General features: G+C 42.2%; 1 protein-coding gene across 2 annotated transcripts in view; it reads right to left on the reverse strand.

The window, feature by feature from the left end:
- The window catches only part of VPS13D (vacuolar protein sorting 13 homolog D), a 313068-nt gene that overhangs the window by 144267 nt on the left and 149148 nt on the right, over positions 1–19653 (reverse strand). For both annotated transcript variants that reach the window (XM_029065681.2, XM_029065680.2), the window contains 8 exons: positions 19091–19254; positions 15609–15717; positions 12737–12916; positions 12172–12288; positions 11692–11841; positions 7745–7894; positions 6722–6818; positions 3888–4036 (listed from right to left, as the gene is read on the reverse strand). In XM_029065681.2, the coding sequence (XP_028921514.1) occupies positions 3888–4036; positions 6722–6818; positions 7745–7894; positions 11692–11841; positions 12172–12288; positions 12737–12916; positions 15609–15717; positions 19091–19254 (1116 nt within the window). The remainder of the gene's footprint in view (positions 1–3887; positions 4037–6721; positions 6819–7744; positions 7895–11691; positions 11842–12171; positions 12289–12736; positions 12917–15608; positions 15718–19090; positions 19255–19653) is intronic.

Below are 19653 nucleotides of genomic sequence, written 5' to 3' on the forward strand. Positions count from 1 at the left end.
ACCACCGATTTGAGGAGGGGAGGTGAAAAAACAGAACATAAGCTCGAAAAAGGGTACATCCCACACTAGAGGAAAATGAAGCCACAAACCTATCTGAATTTCAATTCGACTGTCAAGTTCTTCGGGCCAACGTGACACTCACCGTTCACGTTCTAACTTATAAAGCAGTTGCATCAAAATAACCCTTGGACGCTTTAATTAAAATGATATTTTTCACATCTACCGTCTATAAGGTCCGGAACAGAGGTGCCAGAACTTAGTTTGTGGGATGAATTGTCCTGCCATCTGCAGGACACTCAAATGACTTACACAGTCAGCACTCATCACCGCGCGATGCTGAATGAGAAGGCATTTAAGTGGGGCCTATGTATGTAGTAATCAAATGACTAATCGAATACAGTAGTGTACAAACTTGCTGCTTATTTACACAAGTAGCAGGCGGTTTCCTGCTATAAAACGCTGGATGACATAGAAAGCAGTCTGTCCATTCAGGTTCCTAATAAAAATAAGAATCTGTCTACTCCCACTTTCCTAGAAATTAATGCTGAAGCTTTATAGAAACTTTACGGTCGGGAGGAGAAATACCTGTCCATGTGCCGAAAGATCTAAGATCTCCGGCTAATCCATAGCCCAGTCTTTCCTTTCTAGGTTAATTCTGCGCGGTCTGGAATTCATTCTTTAAAGATTTATTTATGGTACATAGTGACTGTTTATGGGAAATGGGGTACTTGCCCATTTCCCTCTTGGGACAATGTTTAAAACTGCTGGGATATTTCTCTTTCTCTCTGAAATACAATTAACAATACTGGATCTTTTTTTTTTTAAATCTGTTTTTTATTTAGGGAGAGGGAAAAAATGTGAAGGGTCTGAAATTTTCCAACAAATTATTTCAAGCCTTTGAGAAGACACTTCTGAACTTTTTAAATAGAGTCTTTGTTTTCAATTGCCCCCTTTGACCTCCTTCTCTCCAACTATTTAAAATCAGGTTTTCTTCCAAACTAGATTTGCTCAATTAAAGAATAACTTTTGCAATTTCCCAAAATTGGGAATGGGGATAGGTCCCTTGAGCTGAAAAACATTCTACTTTCAATAACTTGCAAGACTCTTTAAAGGGCCGGATCCCTTTTGGCCCTTTCCCTTACCTTTGCAAGCCCTGCAATTTAATGGGTAGCACAGAGAAGACTCCGAGGTGATGTCCAGTTTCTGCCACTGTCTCGGGGGGATGTTAATAAATCACTTAATCTTATTGTGTGTCAATCGCCCTACTTGTACAATAATTGTGTAAATAATTTCAGTGCTTCCCTTTTTGACTAGAACGATCTGGGAATAAATGAGTAAAAGAGCCCTTTGAGCCTTTTGGAAAAAAGGCACAATAAAAATCCAAGGTATTATTATTAGGTTAGGTTACTGTGCAGAAGGCAATACTTAATTTTAAAACTGACTTTCATGGTTTCTTTTCAGAGGCGGTGCTTATTACATAAATTTGGCTGCCCTGAGATGCTCATTGAGATCTCAAAGATGTCCTCTTCTTAAGCCATTCCCCATCACCAAGGGAGTAGAGCAGGGTTGTGTTGTAGGTCTAATCCTGTTCAATTTATTCTACGCTATGTCCAAATGATGTAACGAGGGACCTAGACTTTGATGTCAAAAAGCGTTTATGATATTTTGGGAAACTTGCAACACCAAAAGAGCTAGAGCATCATCAAAAGCCCTAGAAGCAGCTACTCAGGAGGTGTTATATATGAACACTGGAGCACCAGAAGCACACAGGCGAGATAGCATGCACGTGATTATGAATCACTTTGATGAATCAGCCTAGAGCTATAGATTAGTGATTAGACCAAAGGGGTGAAAAAAAAAGGTTATGTACCAGCCTCACCAGGGAACCCGATAAACACTTCAAGGCTGGATGCTATCACAGAAGTCAGTTGTCTATGCAGCACACTGTCTAAAGATACATTGATAAACTCAATCAAGAGGCCCGTGTGTCTTTTGGAAGGCTGAGGGACAATCCGAGCGTGAAGCTCTAAACTACGATGAAGAACTATAAAGTTGTACTGCTGTTCAATCTTCTATAATGTTGCGAAACCTGTATTTACTTCAGATTTACCACGTCTAGCTTCTTGTGCCATGAGCTTAGTTTGGTGCTCTGCACATAGTAAGTGCTCAATAAATACCACTGATTAAGCTGTTCCATCTTCAAATACACACTTTTTAGATAGTACACAGTCATCTAAAAACACATGGGTAATTTTTCTTAACAACTATTATTTCATTAGAAATATTTAGAGAAGAAAAAGTCATCATCCTATTATTTCAGAAAATGTGCAGCCTTCACAGCTGGTGTGTCATTCATACATGGGAAACACAACTCTCAAATCCCGATTTGCAGAACCTGCTTAGAATGCTGAATCCTATTTCTGTGTTCTCTCTACTTTATATGATTGCTTATTGTTTCCCAATTACCTGGAAATGTGCTTTGAAAAGTTTCCTTTTATGAATCAGGATTTTAAGACCAAACTTTTGATTTAAAGAGTAATTTCCAATCGAAAGCACACATCTTGCTACTGACTCTTGAAATGGACAGAGACATGTGCTTCAACTCAACAATAATGCATTGAGTGACTCCTAAAGGAGAGACAAAATCTGTGTTTCTTAGTAAACTACATTCCCTGTAACATCAAATTTACTGACTGCTTCTTCTGTGCAGAGTGCTCTATTAAATGTTTGGCACAGTACAATGGAGGAAGTAGACATGATTCTTGCCCTCAAGGAGCTTACCATCTACTGGGGCAGACAAGACACTAAATTGAATAAGCAACAGAGTTTAAAGATAAGGGCTGTGGCATGGAGGGGATGAGCTTAATACCCAAGTGCTTAAGGGGTGAGGACTCTAATGAACAGATGTCACTAAAGTGTTGAAGTGGCAGTGGGGGGAAATGGGGTGGGGAAATAAGAGATTAATTAGGGAAGGCCTCCTGGAGGAGATGTGACTTTAGAAGGACTTTAATGATGGGAAGAGTCATGGTTTGCCTGATGTGAAGGAGGAAGTTCCGCACATGAGGGAGGGAGGGAACAAGAGGTCGTCGATGGGTGAAAAATGAACACGACAGAATAGCTAGGCTGTCTTTTGAGGAATGAAGCGTGCAGCCTGGATTGCAGTGGGAGAGGAATGAGATGAGTAATGCGGAGAGAGCTGACGGATTGCCCTAAAGCGGACAGTCAGAAGTTTCTGCTTGTTGCGGAACAGAATGGGCCACCTTTGGAGGAATGGGGAGACATGCGAAAAAAGATGGTTTAGAAAAATGATCCAGGCAGCAGAGTGAAGTCTGGGCTGCAGAGGGGAAGGGCTGAAGGTGGGGAGGTCTGTGGGAAGGCTGATGCAGTAATCAAGTAAAATAAGGATATGACAGGTGACAAACATCTAACATCTAAGAAGAAATCACAACTTTCAGGGCTTCCAGTCAATGCTTACATTATTTCCTAGAGGAATGGAACCTAGACAGGAGAAAGTGAACCCATTCGCCACAGGGAACCCATTCCAAAGAGCAACACATGGAAAGCAGCTACCTGCAGACGATATTAATAGTGATTTTCCCATCATTAAAAGGATCACTATTATAAGTCTGCTCTGTTGCAAGATGAGTTAAAGCTAGTAAGTAACATAATGGGCTTGGGCAGGCGTAGTGACATTTGAATGTTTCTGTGCAGTGCCTACCACATTCTCATTTAATATTTTCTTGAGGGCCCAGGATGACTTGATTAATGCACAGTGTGGGAAAGAGGCTGTAAAGTATTGGCTGAAAAGATGCACGAACAATTGAAAACTGAGCCATTTTCCTCTATTACAAGACCCCAGCGATTCCCAACATTAGACTCCACCTCACCTTGAGATCTAAGGGAAGCTTGTTGGAAGTGAACACACTCAGTTTGATCTGGGGCACGCTGATTTTAAGATTTTCAAAGTAGTATCGATTCGGTGTCCCGCTCTGTTCAGCTGTCTTTTCGTGGAGGTTTTCATCATAACTTTCCACCTCTGGAACCAACACAGATACAATCAGAGTCAGTAATTAACTGAGGTATAGCTTGTAAACAAGGATTCAAGACCAAAAAATCATCAGAAAAATATAATCTTAAACCAGAGCCCGGGGATGCCCAAAACATGGAGCCCTTGGCAAAAGTGAATTCCTAGGGTAGTGTTGGTAAATAAATCTGGTCAGCATCATCTCCTCAAATGGAAACTTATGCACCTAGCAAAAAGAGATTTGGGGCAAGAAAAAATAGAACAGTAACAAAAACACTTTATTATTATTATTATTATTAATAGTAATTAAACTAATGACAACAGTACTTGTTAAGCACTTACTATGTGCCAAGCACTGTTCTAAGTATTGGGGATGATACACATTAATGAGATAGGACACAGTCCCCGTCCCATATTGGGCCAATATTCTTATCCCCATTTTACAGATGAGGTAACTGAAGCACAGGGAAGTTAAGCAACTTGCCCAAAGGCACAGAGCAGACATGTGGCAGAGCCTGAATTAGAAGCCAGGTCCTTCTGGCTCCCAGGCTCATGCTCTATAATGATAACAATAATAATGGTATTTAAGTGCTTACTATGTGCCAAGCTCTGTTCTCTATCTACTAAGCAGCGTGGCTCAGTGGAAAGAGCACGGGCTTTGGAGTCAGAGGTTATGGGTTCGAATCCCAGCTCTGCCACTTGTCTGCTGGGTGACCCCGGGCAAGTCACTTAACTTCTCTGTGCCTCAGTTCCCTCATCTGTAAAATGGGGATTAAGACTGTGAGCCCCACGTGGGACAACCTGATTCCCCTGTGTCTACCCCAGCGCTTAGAACAGTGCTCTGCACAGAGTAAGCGCTTAACAAATACCAACATTATTAAGCCATGTGAACATGGTTATTCGGCAGTTCTTGGCATGAATCGATTCCTTCTCACTGAACAAGATTCCCAGAGGTTCTTCAGTTGGGCACAAGGACAACACACAAATCTGAAAACACTACTCTGAGTCCCAACTAGCAAGTCCCCAAACTAGTTCTCTTCTAGGAAGTACACTCCATGATAGACACGGAGGAGCCTGTTAACAAATCCAAACCTACTGTGCAGGAGGCCAGAAACGGGGGGCTGGAGAATATAGGATGGACCATAACAAGTTCCCTAATGGCATGTATTCACTTAAAAGGGATAATCACAACTGTTCTTTGTTATGCCACAAAGGAAACAGAAAACAGTAACATCTGCTCAGAATGCAGGGGTATGTATGTACTCAATTGCCTGATCAATGTAACCATTCATACAGTTCATTCTTGCTCGATTTCATTTGTCTGCCAGATAATCCAGGCATGGGGCACAGTTCAGGTATCGTGCAACTCTGTCAAAAAGACTCTCTTCCTGCTATTACCAGCTCTACTTTGGGAAAGAAGAGGATTAAGAAATACTAATGCAGTTGATTCTGGGGCCTGGACTATTCAAAAGATGCTGGTGGGAAGTGGGAAAGATCAATCTCTGAAAGGGGCTGCGTACACAAAGACAAGACGTGAAAAGCAAATGAAATCAAGTGTACTGTGCCTGGGGAAAAGATTATTTACAGCAACTTATAGAAAAGCATATCCAGTCAAATTGAAAGTAAAACTCCCCAGGAAGGGCCAAAAAGGAACAGATACCCTGCAGGCAGGGCCTCCAGCGACTGTCTGAACCAACAAAAATAAACACTGGAGCGCCAACCAAAGAGGGAAATGTTGCTATAAACAGGCGGCGATTTTGTTTCTGAACCCAATTACATTTGCTGCTCAAATTCACAGGCTGGGACAAAGAATAGCAAAAAAGTTCATCTTCAGAGAAAAATCTTATTTTTTCTTATTTACTTTTTTGGTCTTGGAGAATTTTTCCTACAACAGACCTAGTCATGGTCACTTTTAGCTGAAGCAATACTTAATATCTCAACCTCAGAAAACAGGGCATTAAAGAATTCTTTCTGGATACTATACAGGCTCCAGCAAGATCCTTTGCAAACTGACCCCCACCCCGGCTGAAAAAAATAAAAACAAACCCCCCCAAAACCCCAAACATAAGACAAGGACCCCCTAAGTAAGAATGAGCATATGCTCAAATCAATCTCTACCCCTGCTAGAAATTAAGCTTTTCAATAGCTTGCTTTTCTCCCGCTCCCCTTGCCAGAAGAGAGCAAAGTAACTAGAAACCTTTTTAATTACATTAAAACACAAGGGTATGGATGTCACAAGTTAAGAGGTTGAGGGCAGCCAAAATTTTTCTCAATTAAACCAAAGGAACTGCCCAAGGGAGCAAATGAACAGGGCTTTCATTCCTGGCCTTGGGTTTGTTTAATAAACAAAGGTTAGAAAACAAAGTGGTTTGCTAAATTAATAACATCATTGCTGTTATCCCGGCCCAGATGAATCAAGATATGGGAACCAAGAAGGAATATTAAATTGCTTCCCAGAGTGGACTGGCCCCGCCACTGTGCAGTTTTGATCACCAAAGGGTCGGTCTTCCTATTTCCTAATGAAGCACTGAGAACCCCGGCAAACCAACAGTTTGAAAAAAAGACAACTGACCCAACTCAGCTTTCTAATTGAGGGGGAGCTGCCTGATTAACAGATGCTGCCATTTTCAGAGAGGGACAGAAAGGCCACCACTTCTCGGTAAATGACAGCACGCAACTTGAAACTTGGGCGATTACCTGATTCTGTCTGATCGTAGCCGAAGAAACTCAGCAGCTTTAGGAGCAGTTTCTCCTCAATTTGTACCGTGAATCTCCGAGCCGTGATCATTAGATGCTAGAGATAAACATATCGTGATTTACCGTGTGAACAACAGAAGGAACCTCCATCTGTGCCATTAAGAAATCTCCAGTGACTTGACAGTTTCCTTACTCATATGATTTCATAATCGGACTCCTGTTGCCAAAATGTTTCCGGCTCCTCTCTACTTTATTACAATTAACAGAAACTAACCAAATTTTCAATAAATGATTCTCCAATCTATTGTTTAGTTCCCAGAGACATCTGGATTTCATTACCCAATATAATACTAAGATTTCGGAGGCACTACAGTAGATGGGACTTCTCATTATTGCATTCAGATGTACTTCAAATAGTGTCAGGATGGGACTGGTTGAGTTTATAGGTTCAAATCCTGCATGGGAGCTCAGCCTCGAGGCATGGCTGAAAGAGAGGATGGATGGGTTTCAGGACAAAGAGAAATTGCAGTGTTAGGGCTATGATCCTGAAGACCAAATGTTATGAACTCCAGGTTGACCTGCTGTTAGTAAGTGAAGGCTGAAGCCCCTAGAATACTTTTTGATGAGATTCCTTCTCCGATACATCAGCTTCTTATAGCTTCAGCTGCCTGAGAAATATGATCAAAGCCAAAATCAATCCAGCTACTGCACAGGATGCCATTCATGCTTAGCGGCCTTGCTAATTCCCTAAAAAGAAAAATTTGGATGGTTTGAGAATATAAAGTGTTAGGTGAGGGGCACCTTTCAAACCTCCTCAGAAAAATATAGCAAGCTGTGGTGGATTAACCAAACAACATTCTCTTCCCCCTTTCTAGGGCTTTGCTTTAAGGCACCAGGATTGTGACACATGATTTTCTAGTATCTACCTAGCACTTAGACCAGTACCTGATACACAGGAAGCGCTTAATGAATACCACAGAGCCTTCCAACCTAATAATCGCTCTTCCCATTCAGCCGGTTTACCTTGTAGATGTTAGTCAGAGCACTCTTACTGGGGAACTTCACCGCATTGACCTGCACCGCTGGACCGGTCTCGACAACTTCATTCTCATTGCTTGGAGGAGTCACAAACAGCATAAACGGCTGAGTGGTACCAATGAGCTGATTATCAATCTAGGACATGAGAGAGAGGAAAATTACAGACAGAATGTTACAGTTTCTCCATCTTGGACCTTTATGACATGAGGGTTAATCAGAAAATGATGCCTCCCGATTTTCACCTTTATTTTTCCATCTACTTTTTGCAGCTAACAAAAAAATCATATGGAGGAACTTATATCTCAATCAGTAAGTCTATCAATCCGGGGTATTTACTGAGCATTTACTATGTGTAGAGCGTGGTCCTAAGCGCTTGGGAACGTACAATGCAAAACAGAGGTGGTAGACATGAACCCTATCCACAGGGAGCTTAGAGTCTATAGGGGGACACAGATTCATAACCAAATAGATTAGTCTAGGGGAACCAGTAGCGTATAAGAATACTTACATGAGTATTATGGGGCTGGGGTGAATACCAAAGAGCTTAAGGGGCACATAACTAACTAAGTTCAGAGTCGAAGCAGTGGGGACAATGAAGAGGGGTAATTAAGGGCTTAGTCTGGGAACGCCTTCCGAAGGACATCCAATTTTAGGAAGGTTTCCAAGGTGGAGAAAGCACTGGACTGTCAGATATGAAGGGGGCGGGAGTCCCAGGCTCGTGGCAGAAGATGGGCAAGGAGTCAGTGGGGGGATGGACAAGATTGAGGTACATAGAGTAGGTGGGTATTGGAGGAGCAGAGCTGAGTACAGGCTGGGTTGTAGTAGGAGATCAGCAGGTTCAGGCAGGAGGGAGAGAGCGGACTGAATGCCTTAAAGCCAACGGAAAGGAGTTTCTGTCTTATGCCGAGGTGGATGGGCAACCATTGGAGGTTTTTGAGGATTGGGGAAATACGTACTGAAGGGTTTTCAGAAGAATGACAGGACAAGGAAGTCCAAAAGTAGTTGGGCAGAATTGATGCTGAATGGGTGAATAGACCACTCACATCAAGCAGAGAGCAAAGTTCTGTCCAGTCAATTCCTTCCACTGTAATATCATCCTCTTTAGCTAAATAACTGAGTAAGCACACAGTGCATGGCAGTGTACTAAACATTCATTCAATGGTATTTATTGAGGGGCAGTGTACTACAGATTCATTCATTCATTGATATTTATTGAGGGATTACTATGTGCAGAGCATGGTCCGAAGGACTTGGGAAAATGCACAACAACCAAATTGGCAGGTACGTTCTCTGCACACGAGTTTACATATGGGTTTTTAGACTGCAAGCTCCTATGTCAGATTTTAAGCTACTTGAAGACAGAAATCATGTCTAACAACTGCACTGCAAACTTCCAAAAGCTTAGTACAATGTGTTGCTCAAAGTAAGCACTCAATAAATAACACTGAAGGATTGATTCAACCCAGTTCATCCAGCACCAGCTCCCAGAATATCCATGTTTTCTTTAGCGGCCGCCCTCAAACACAGGTTCTGCTTGCTAGTCAATTACCGCTGTGCTTCATTCCACTGGACGGCAATGTTAACTTTACGGATAAAGATAGGAGATTCAAGTGCATGAAAAAATGTTTGTCACCCTGATGACTAATGGGATAAAAAAAGTTGGGAGGTCTTTCTTTTTGACCAGCTCTTGTGGTACTACTAGTATTAGAGAAGTATTAGAGAATATTAGAATATTAGCATTAGAATATTAGAGAGTATTACAGAATAGTATTAGAGAAGCAGCATGGCCTAATGGCAAGAGAACAGGCTTGGGAGTCTGAGGTCACGGGTTCAAGTTCCAGCACGGCCACTTGTATGCTGTATGACCCTGGGAGAGTCACTTAGCTTCTCTGTGCCTCAATAAACCTCATCTATAAAATAGGGATTGAGACTGTGAGCCCCATGTGGGGCAGGGACTGTGTCCAACCTGACTGTGGCGTATCTACCCCAGTGCTTAGAACAGTGCTTGGCACAGATTAAGCGCTTAACAAACACTATAAATTATTAATAGTAATGATATTTATAAAGCAACTATTGAGTACAGTTGCAATGAACTAAACACTCATATGTTCAGAGGCGAACACTCATAGGTTCATTTTCCTTTGAAAACTTTCAGGCATGTTCCCCTACTCCTCAAGAAACACCCATCCACCTTTGCATTAAAAAAAAACCTCCTCACCATTGGTTTTAAAGCACTCGATCACCTTGTCCCCTCCTACCTCACCTCGCTACTCTCCTTCTACAACCCAGCCCACACTCTTCATTCCTCTAATGCCAACCTTCTCACTATACCTGTTTCTTGTCTATCTCGCCGCCGACCCCTCTCCCACATCCTGCCTCAGCCTCTGGTTCCTCCTCAAATCCGACAGACAATTACTTTCCATCTCTCAAAAGCCTTATTGAAGGCACATCTCCTCCAAGAGGCTTTCCCTGACTAAGCCCTCCTTTCCTCTTCTCCCACTCCCTTCTGTATCACCCTGACTTGCTCCATTTATTCATCCCCCCTTCCCAGCCCCACAGCACTTATGTACATCTTTGAAATTTGTTCATATTAATGTCTATCTCCTCCTCTAGATTGTAAGCTGGTTGTGGGCAGGTAATGTGTCTGTTTATTGTTATATTGTACTCTCCCAAGTGCTTACGACAGGGCTCTGCACACAGTAAGCTTTCACTAAATATGACTGAATGAACAGGTGAACTCAAGAAAACGTTGACAAATACTTTATACCAAAGAAAAGATACTCCCCCACTCCTCAGTGTTTACATGCTTTCTACAGGATGCTGGTGATCAGCAATCCTAATTAGCGTAAATAGTTTTTTTTAAAGGAAAGTCTAATGAATAGCAAATGGCTTCGAATGACTGCGCCATTAAGGTCAAAAAAAGAGGACAAAGATACTATACAGGTGCAAAATTTCAACTTAGATCTGACTTCACATTAAAGGGAAGAGATAAGGCTGTACCTTCATCTACTGGGTGCATTTAGATAAAAGTAAAAATATTTTGAAAAGCATTTTCGGCACAGACAAGGTAGACTGAAAGGTGTGACTGAAAGTGGAAATTCTCTTCTAAAAGAGATGCACTATTCATGGCTAATGAGAATATAAGATGGGGATCCAATGTTTCTGCATCATTGTTTTCTGAAACTTCCTAGGCCTGGAAAGAAGAGCAAGAAACCTCATAGTCTACGCTCCTACCCCCAGGGAAGAACTCACCCCAATCACGTAAACGATTTTAGAGAGAATCTAGTCCACTTCAAAACTTTATAGAAAATTAGATTCCCTAACTTCTCTTTGTTTTCCCGTCTAGTAGTTAACCTTCTACAGAATTCTATGGCTACTGCGCCTTTACAGATAGTCCATGGGAAACTCATTCATTCATTCATTCAATAGTATTTATTGAGCGCTTACTATGTGCAGAGCACTGTACTAAGCGCTTGGGATGAACAAGTCGGCAACAGATAGAGACAGTCCCTGCCGTTTGATGGGCTTACAGTCTAATCGGGGGAGACGGACAGACGAGAACAATGGCAATAAACAGAGTCAAGGGGAAGAACATCTCGTAAAAACAATGGCAACTAAATAGAATCAAGGCGATGTACAATTCATTAACAAAATAAATAGGGTAACGAAAATATATACAGTTGAGCGGACGAGTACAGTGCTGTGGGGATGGGAAGGGAGAGGTGGAGGAGCAGAGGGAAAAGGGGAAAATGAGGGTTTAGCTGCGGAGAGGTAAAGGGGGGATGGCAGAGGGAGTAGAGGGAGAAGAGGAGCTCAGTCTGGGAACGCCTCTTGGAGGAGGTGAGTTTTAAACTCCACCATCATCTACATCATCATCACCAGGAGAGCCAGGAGTGAATATAAATACATTTGCACAATCACCATGCAGTTACCTGTACATCCTGTATACTGAGCTCCAGCATGTGACTAGTTGCCAACTGTGTATAGTGAACATTAATTCCTGTGAGGCTTGTAAAAACTAGTTCTTCTGGGGTTTTGTTAATTAATGACAATCCAATCCCCCCTTCCAACTTCACTAGCACCTAAAAAAGAAAACAAAGACCACAAAATGGAGGATTTTAAAACAGATAAATATTTTAGACCATCCTTCCCAGTGATTGATTTTACCATGGTATGCTGCCCTATAAAATACAGCCTTAGGGGACCATCTAACAATGCACGGCAACAGAATGATAACTTTTGTTACTTCCATGTTATAGGCTCCCGTGAGAATCCATCGAAAAGCATGAAAGATTAGGGGGGTGAGAAAAAACAAGAGAGTTTTGAAGAGTGATAAAACCACAGCGGAAAATCTTGTCTAAACACATTGATGGTCAAAATGGAAAGCTGTAAGGTTTAGATAATCATCTTACTTCCAGCTCCTGCTCTGTATCTGGATTCTTTAACTTCCGCAGCTCTTGTTCGTTAACAGGAAGTTCATCCACTTCATATGATAAACGGTCACTTCTTCTTTGGCTGAAGTCTGTTATCTAAAACCAAATAAACTACTAAGAAGCCCGCTCTTACTTTAAACACCAAATCTATTATGGTTTGAGCTGTAAGTCAACACCCCAACTAGCTCAAGACTTCTGTTATAGTCACTGTGCTCCAAATATTTCCGAAGGTAGAATTTTAATAATAAAGCAAATCCATTTCACTTGGCAGAAGTTTCAATCTTCAGAACTGGGAAGTGATCACACCACTGCGGACTATCTTTCATTGGTTCATGCTCCAGAATCAGTAGGGAGCAAAGATGAGTATCAAGAAGCTCAATTTACATGATTTAAGATTCTTCCCCTGTTAAGTCAAAATTATTGCCAATACATCCAGTTACTTAAAATGCACTGAGGCATCCATAAGAAAAGAAGAACAAACTAAAACTGGTCTTAAAAGGAGATCCTATGATTTCTGGGCTTATTTCCTGAGGTAGATTGTCACCTGGAGAACTCGGGTGGGGCCATCTGGGATGACTCTGATTGATAAGATCCCAGAACCAGGCCTCATCTTCTGGTTTATAAATTGTTGTTCAGGTGGAACTGGTCCCAAGAGTTCCAGAGCAGTGTCAGGACCAAGGACAACTTCAGCCCCATCATGTAAACCTGACAGTCCTCCTTTTGCCTAGGAGACAAAATAAAGGTGAGTGAGAAAGGAACCGGCACTGACTCGAATTCCAAAGTTTGAAAAGATAGAGTATGAAAATATTTTTCTCTCTTGGGGAGAGTTTATTTACAGCAGTGCTTTATTATATGTTTAGTTTTGCAGATGAAAATACAACCAAGGGATCTGGGAAAACAGCAATTGTTGCAATCTGAGCCGTTCAAACTGGGTGAGTGGAGAGAAGGGCTGTTGCTGTGAATGCTACAGTCTTGTCATCCAAACATCTGAAAGACGAAAAATAACCCACCCACCCTCAGACATCATGTTGCACAAATATTCAACGGTACCTTTTCTCAGGATCCATTTCTGCAGTCCTGTTCATATTTAGTGACCCAATCCTCTGCTCAAAACCTTATTGTTCCAATAACAAGCAAATCCTAGAGCTGATGGTGTTCTAAGAGACAAGGGGCCTGCTACACAAAGGGAGCGTTCTTAGACACCTCCGGGTTTAGGTAAAACAATCCCCAAAGCATTTGTGCAGACGACACCTACTGCGAAATGGAGGAACCCTGGCTCAAAGCTAGGAACGTATTCACAAGAAAAGAATAGTCTGAGCTGGACCCCAAGGTCAAATGAATGACAGGGAAGAGTAAAAGATAATATCAGAATATGTGGAAAGGGGACTTCATTTCACTACTATTTCTCACAGTCCCAAAGGAACATTAAACTATTAACTTTGAGTAGCAGACTTTCAGTTGTTAACTTGGAGCGCAGATTTCAACCAGACATGTGTTTTTCTATCCAGAATAGGTTTAGAAAGAAAGTATATAAAATACCTTATATGGAAACTATCAGTAACTTTTAAAATGCCTGCTATTTAATATAGTCTTCAGAATAACTAAATTGAAAGAAGCTTATTTTCTTTAACTAAAACAGTTTCTGTTCTGCTGCAGGTTGTTTCTTTAGAGTTATTCGGTGACAAAGGGATGATGATTGGATTTTTTTTTTTTTTTGGTTTTGGGGTTAAGATTTGCCTTTTTTAAAAACAACTAGAACAGACTAAAGAAACAACAAGCACCATGGGAGAATCTGTTTGGGGAAGAAATGCTAAAAAAAAAAAAAGGCCCACACTTCAGAAGCACACATGAAAGAAGGAAAGAGGTAGACCCTAACAATTCTTATGAGACTCCTTTGCTTCTAGAAGTCTGAATTGTGATGCTAATTGAAAATCACAAATCCATTCCAGATGTGCACTTCATATAACAGAAAACTTGTCTTTGATCAAAAGAGCTCAGGGAAGTAGAAGTAAAGAAAGTAAAATTTCACTAAGTGGTAGTCAAGGACTTTTCTCACTGGCAAAACACAACAAGTTTGCTAACTGCCCTTGAGCATCCCTTTCCATAAAAATGTATGCATCATGTGAAAAAATAAACCCAGTTTCTTCAGAAGATAAATACCAAGATGTCAGTTCTCCAAGCTTACTCTGCTGAGGCAAAAACTGCTGCCCCTCCAAACTGGGGGTATAGTAGGAAGCCCAATTGGCTTTTGGCCTGCCATCCCCACCCCATGGATCGCTGGTTAGTTTAGAGACAGCAGGCACATTTTCGAGGATGTATGGTAAAAGCAGCATGGCTTAATGGGAAGAGCACAGATCTGGGAGTCAGAAGGACCAGGGTTCTAATCCCGGCTCTGCCACATGTCTGCTGTAATAATAATGTTGGTATTTGTTAAGCGCTTACTATGTGCCGAGCACTGTTCTAAGCGCTGGGGTAGACATAGGGGAATCAGGTTGTCCCACGTGGGGCTCACAATCTTAATCCCCATTTTACAGATGAGGGAACTGAGGCACAGAGAAGTTAAGTGACTTGCCCACAGTCACACAGCCGACAAGTGGCAGAGCTGGGATTCAAACTCATGAGCCCTGACTCCAAAGCCCGTGCTCTTTCCACTGAGCCACGCTGCTTCTCAACCACTCAGCCACGCTGCTGTGTGACCTCGGGTAAGTCACTTAACTTCTCTGGGCCTTATTTACCCCATCTGTAAAATAGGGATTAAGATTGTGAGCCCCATGTGGGACGGGAAGTGTGTCCAACCTGATTAACTTGTTCATACCCCAGTGCTTAGTACAATGTTTGGCACATAGTGAGCGCTTAACAAGTACTGTAATTATTATCATTGGAAGGAGTATTGCACTCCATGCTGTCAGTACTCTAGAGCTTTCCTGGGCTCTTTGGGTGCCTAAATGCATAGGGTGCATCCAAGCTACTATATGTGGAGAAGCAGGGAGGACCATGTCATTAGGTCAGTTTGATCCTGACATTTGCTAAAATGAAATTTTATGGACTACTTTTGAATTCTTCAGAGGATCAAAAATGTCAACTTTTCTTAGCATCAGAGGAGAAATACAAAGGCAGAGTCATGAAACAACCAGACCCCTTGAATGTATTGTGCAATATTTCTTGGAAATTAAAGCAATGAGAAATGATCACCTCCCCTCCCGACTCTGCTCTCCAATTGACAGAAAAATACCAAATCCATATTTAATTTATATTAGTTAAACGACTGGATTTTTCAAACGGGCCAGTTCAAACCTAAACCATCTGAGCTCAGATGGCTCTTGACTTCCTTTAGTTCGGTCTTTTTAAAACAAGCTTGGCAATCTGTTGGCACCAGGGCACCATTCTGATTCCATCATCTCTTAAATGCCACTGACCTGAACAACGAGCCCATGCAATCCACAGGTCAACTTCCCATCTTGGAAACTCCATGACTGGGTTGTGCTCCGTCGTGGATCTGGCTTTCTCAACATCAGGGGCTCATACCTAGAAAAGCAAGTGAAAAATTTGATCTCTTCAAAAAAATCTTCAGAGCTGCTGCATGAGAGATGAGTTCCTTGGACCGGCACTGGTTCATTATAAAGCCTGAATCCGTAAATCTTGATGAAATAATTGACTGTCTCTTAGCTGACTCCAGCTTACTTAAAAACTGGCAGATTTATTTTTTCATATTAATGTCCACCTCCCCTTCTAGACCTTAAGCTCGTTGTGGACAGGGAATGTGTCTGTTTATTGTTATACTGCACTTTCCCAGGCACTTTTTACAGTACTATGCTCACAGTAAGCACTCAATAAACACGGCTGAATGAATGAATGAAGCATGAAATAAAATAAAGGGGAGATGGACACACAAAAGATTTACAAATAACAACAGACATAGGAAAAACTAGGATCAGAGAGGGGGCAGCATTATTTTATCCAGATGAAATATGAGAATAAACCAGAAAAAGAAATTAAAAGTACAATTGAATATACATAGATAAGTCCTAAGTCCGAAGTGCAAAAATATCTGAGGATGTATATCCTAAAGGATGAGGGGTGGCTGCTGGATTGGTGTGATTTGGGGTACTGCTAACTAACAGGGGAAAATGTGCCAGAATAAGTGGAATCTTGAAGATGGGTGGGCTGAGGTCTGGAGGTTTGGGAGAAAGAGGAAACTCTAGGCAGGGTGAACAACATGGTTAAGGGATTGGAAGTAGGAGATCCATGAGCATAGTATAATTAGAAGATGAGCTTGGGAGGAAAAAAGAAAGCATGGTTGAAAGTAATGGGGGACAAGAGCCAATCTGTAATAGTGGGAAAACTGGCGGAGGTGAGTTGCATTTGGAGGCTTTTAAGGTTTATTCATTCATTCAGTAGTATTTATTGAGCGCTTATTATGTGCAGAGCACTGTACTAAGTGCTTGGAATGTACAAGTCGGCAACAGATAGAGACAGTCCCTGCCCTTTGACGGGCTTACAGTCTAATGGGGGGAGACGGACAGACAAGAACAATGGCAATAAATAGAATCAAGGGGAAGAACATCTCATTAAAACAATAGCAAATAAATAGAATCACAGGGTGATGTACATCTCATTAACAAAATAAATATGGTAAGGAAGATATATACAGCTGAGCGGACGAGTACAGCGCTGAGGGGATGGGGCAGGAGAGGGGGAGGAGCAGAGGGAAAGAGGGGAGTAGAGGGTTTAGCTGCAAAGAGGTGAAGGGGGACATAGAGGGAGCAGAGGGAAAAGGGGAGCTCAGTCTGAGAAGGCCTCTTGGAGGAGGTGAGCTTTAAGTAGGGTTTTGAAGAGGGGAAGAGAATTAGTTTGGTTAGAGAGTCATATGCCGAGCAGAGTTTCAAGACAATGATCCATGCAACTATATGGCTAAAGGGCTCTAGGTGAGCAAAGGTGGAGTCTCTGGAGACCAGCAAGGAGGCTGTTACAGAGTCAAATGGTAATAAAACTAAAAATTTGAACCAGGGTGGCTGTAGTTTAGGAGGAGGGAAAGGGTGGACCTGGGCATTATCTTGCAGGAAGAACCAGCAGGTTTTAGCAACTGATTGAATATGACAGCAGAAATTATCATTATTATGAGTTTAGGATGACAACAGGGTGGTGGTTTCTTCAACAAGAAGGATGGCTGTGTTAAAGATACAGATGGGAAAGTTAAGAAGATTGGGTTTAGGAGGGAAGTTGAGAAGTTCAAGTTCAGAGACACTGAGTTTGAAGTGCTGGCTGGTCATCCAAGCGGAGATGTCCTGAAGGCAAGAGGAAAGGAGAGACTGACTAAACTGTTCAGAGCTAAATAGATAGATCTGGGATTCATTCACAAAGAAATAGTAGCTGAAGCCACGTGAACAGATGAGCTCTTTGAAAAAGTGAGTGTAAAGCAGGAAGAGTAGGGTTCCCAAAAAGGAGCACTGTGGAAGAGAAACCAGCACCTGAAACTGAAGAGCAGTCAGAGAAGTAAGAAAACCAGGGGCGAACTATGATGTCAAACCTAGGTCTGAGCGAATTTCAAGAAGAATAATGTGGCTGAAAGATCAAGGTTAAGAACAGAGAAGAGCCCAGTGGAGTTGGCTATGAGGAGATGATTAAATATTTTGGAATGACTCACACCTCAGTGAAGGGGCAAAAACCTGACTGCATCATCATCACTATCATCAGTGGTTTTTATTGAGCACTTATTATTTGCAGAGCACTGCACTTGGGACAGTACAACACAGTGAGCTTACAGTCTAGAGGGGGATTGTAGTGGGTGAAGAAGAGAGTTTGGAACTGGGAGTCTGGAACAGAAAAAGGAGATTGGGAGCTAGGTGGAGGGAGCTGTGGGATCCAGAAGACTTTTCTGGTATACAGAGAGACTTGAGCATGGCTGAGGGAAGAAACAAAGGAGGCCTCCAAGACAGGAGTTGAAGATGGCAGTAAGGGAGGGGAGATGGGTGGGAGCAAGTGTTTTCAAGAGGTGAAAGAGAGAAGAGTGTGGAAAAAAGTAGGGAGGGGAAAGGGAAGAGACAAAAGTTTTACGCTTTCCAACTAGCTATACTTTCTAACTAGTCTTGTACCTATCATTGATATCATCAGCACCCTCCCATGTATTGAGATCCCCAATACGTTTTTGGGGAAAGTGGAATGCAGAGGTGGATGACTGCCCTGCTCTATTTAACCCACCTTTGAACTAGACTGTTGATACCCTATTATTTTGAACACTTATTGCTTTGAATGATCTTAATAAGAACTGCACAATCCTAAATGATAGAAATGCATAATAAGTACTGGTGAATTTACATTTTGCTTCCTATTACTTGCTAGCAACCTCAGCTTTGGGCAATGGCAAAAGGAGAAGTGAGGGAGGGCCTGGGAGTCAGAAGGATTTGGGTCCTAATCCCAGTTCTGCAACTTTCATTCATTCATTCATTCAGTAGTATTTATTGAGCGCTTACTATGTGCAGAGCACTGTACTAAGCGCTTGGGATGCACAAGTCGGCAACAGATAGAGACAGTCCCTGCCGTTTGATGGGCTTACAGTCTAATCGGTTGTCTTCTGTATAACCTTGGGCAAGTTACTTCATTTCTCCAGGCTCAGTTACCTCATCTGTAAAATGGAGATTAAGACTGTGAGCTCCATGAGACACATGGATTGGGTCTAACCTGATTACCTTTATCTCCCCCAGCGCTTAGTACAGTGCCTGGGACATAGTAAGCGCTTAAAAGATGCCATTAAAAGATAAGGCAAATTATGGGATGAGCGGACTGAAATGAACATTCTTCCATTATGACTAGAATCTGCTCCCTCTTTCCCCTGACTTGGTTGGCTTAGAGATGGTCCATACTGCTTTGTCATTTCACAGAAAATGTTTGGGGAAATTACCTGTTATCAGTGACAGCGGCAAGGCCGGCAATATCTAAAATGGCAGAAGGTTTCGTGGTTTGGGAAGTCAAAGGCCTATTGGGGTTATGAGGCACCGAAGAACCCTCGTGAGCCAGCATGCCAGTCCCGGTCATTCTCCACAGTTGGGATCGTTTCCCTGGCTCCTGGAAGGCAGACACAAGCACACCAGTCAAGCGCAATCACCTATCACCAACCCCAGTGGAAAGAGCTGACGTTCTTTAATCCAGTTAGTCCAGGTTTCATTTGGGAGGAGAAAATGGTTCAGAAAAATCCCCAAAGCTAAGGCAAGTCATTTAACAATACTCAGCCTTACTGTTATTCATCAGTCAGGGACATTTAGAGTGGATTAATAACGCAACCATCGCCATGGCACAAGAGCTGAGTCGGCATGTAGCGGGGGTGGTTTTGGAATCTATGCCTAACCCATTAGGCACCAACATCTCTCTGGAGGGGACTGCGTCGAGCAGACAGGACTAACTGCTTTGGGGTCACATAATCACTAGCCCAGTCCCAGACGACGCTGGCATCGTTTTTTCCCCTAC

This window comes from Ornithorhynchus anatinus, chromosome 5, assembly GCF_004115215.2.
Source record: "Ornithorhynchus anatinus isolate Pmale09 chromosome 5, mOrnAna1.pri.v4, whole genome shotgun sequence".
NCBI lineage: Eukaryota > Metazoa > Chordata > Mammalia > Monotremata > Ornithorhynchidae > Ornithorhynchus > Ornithorhynchus anatinus.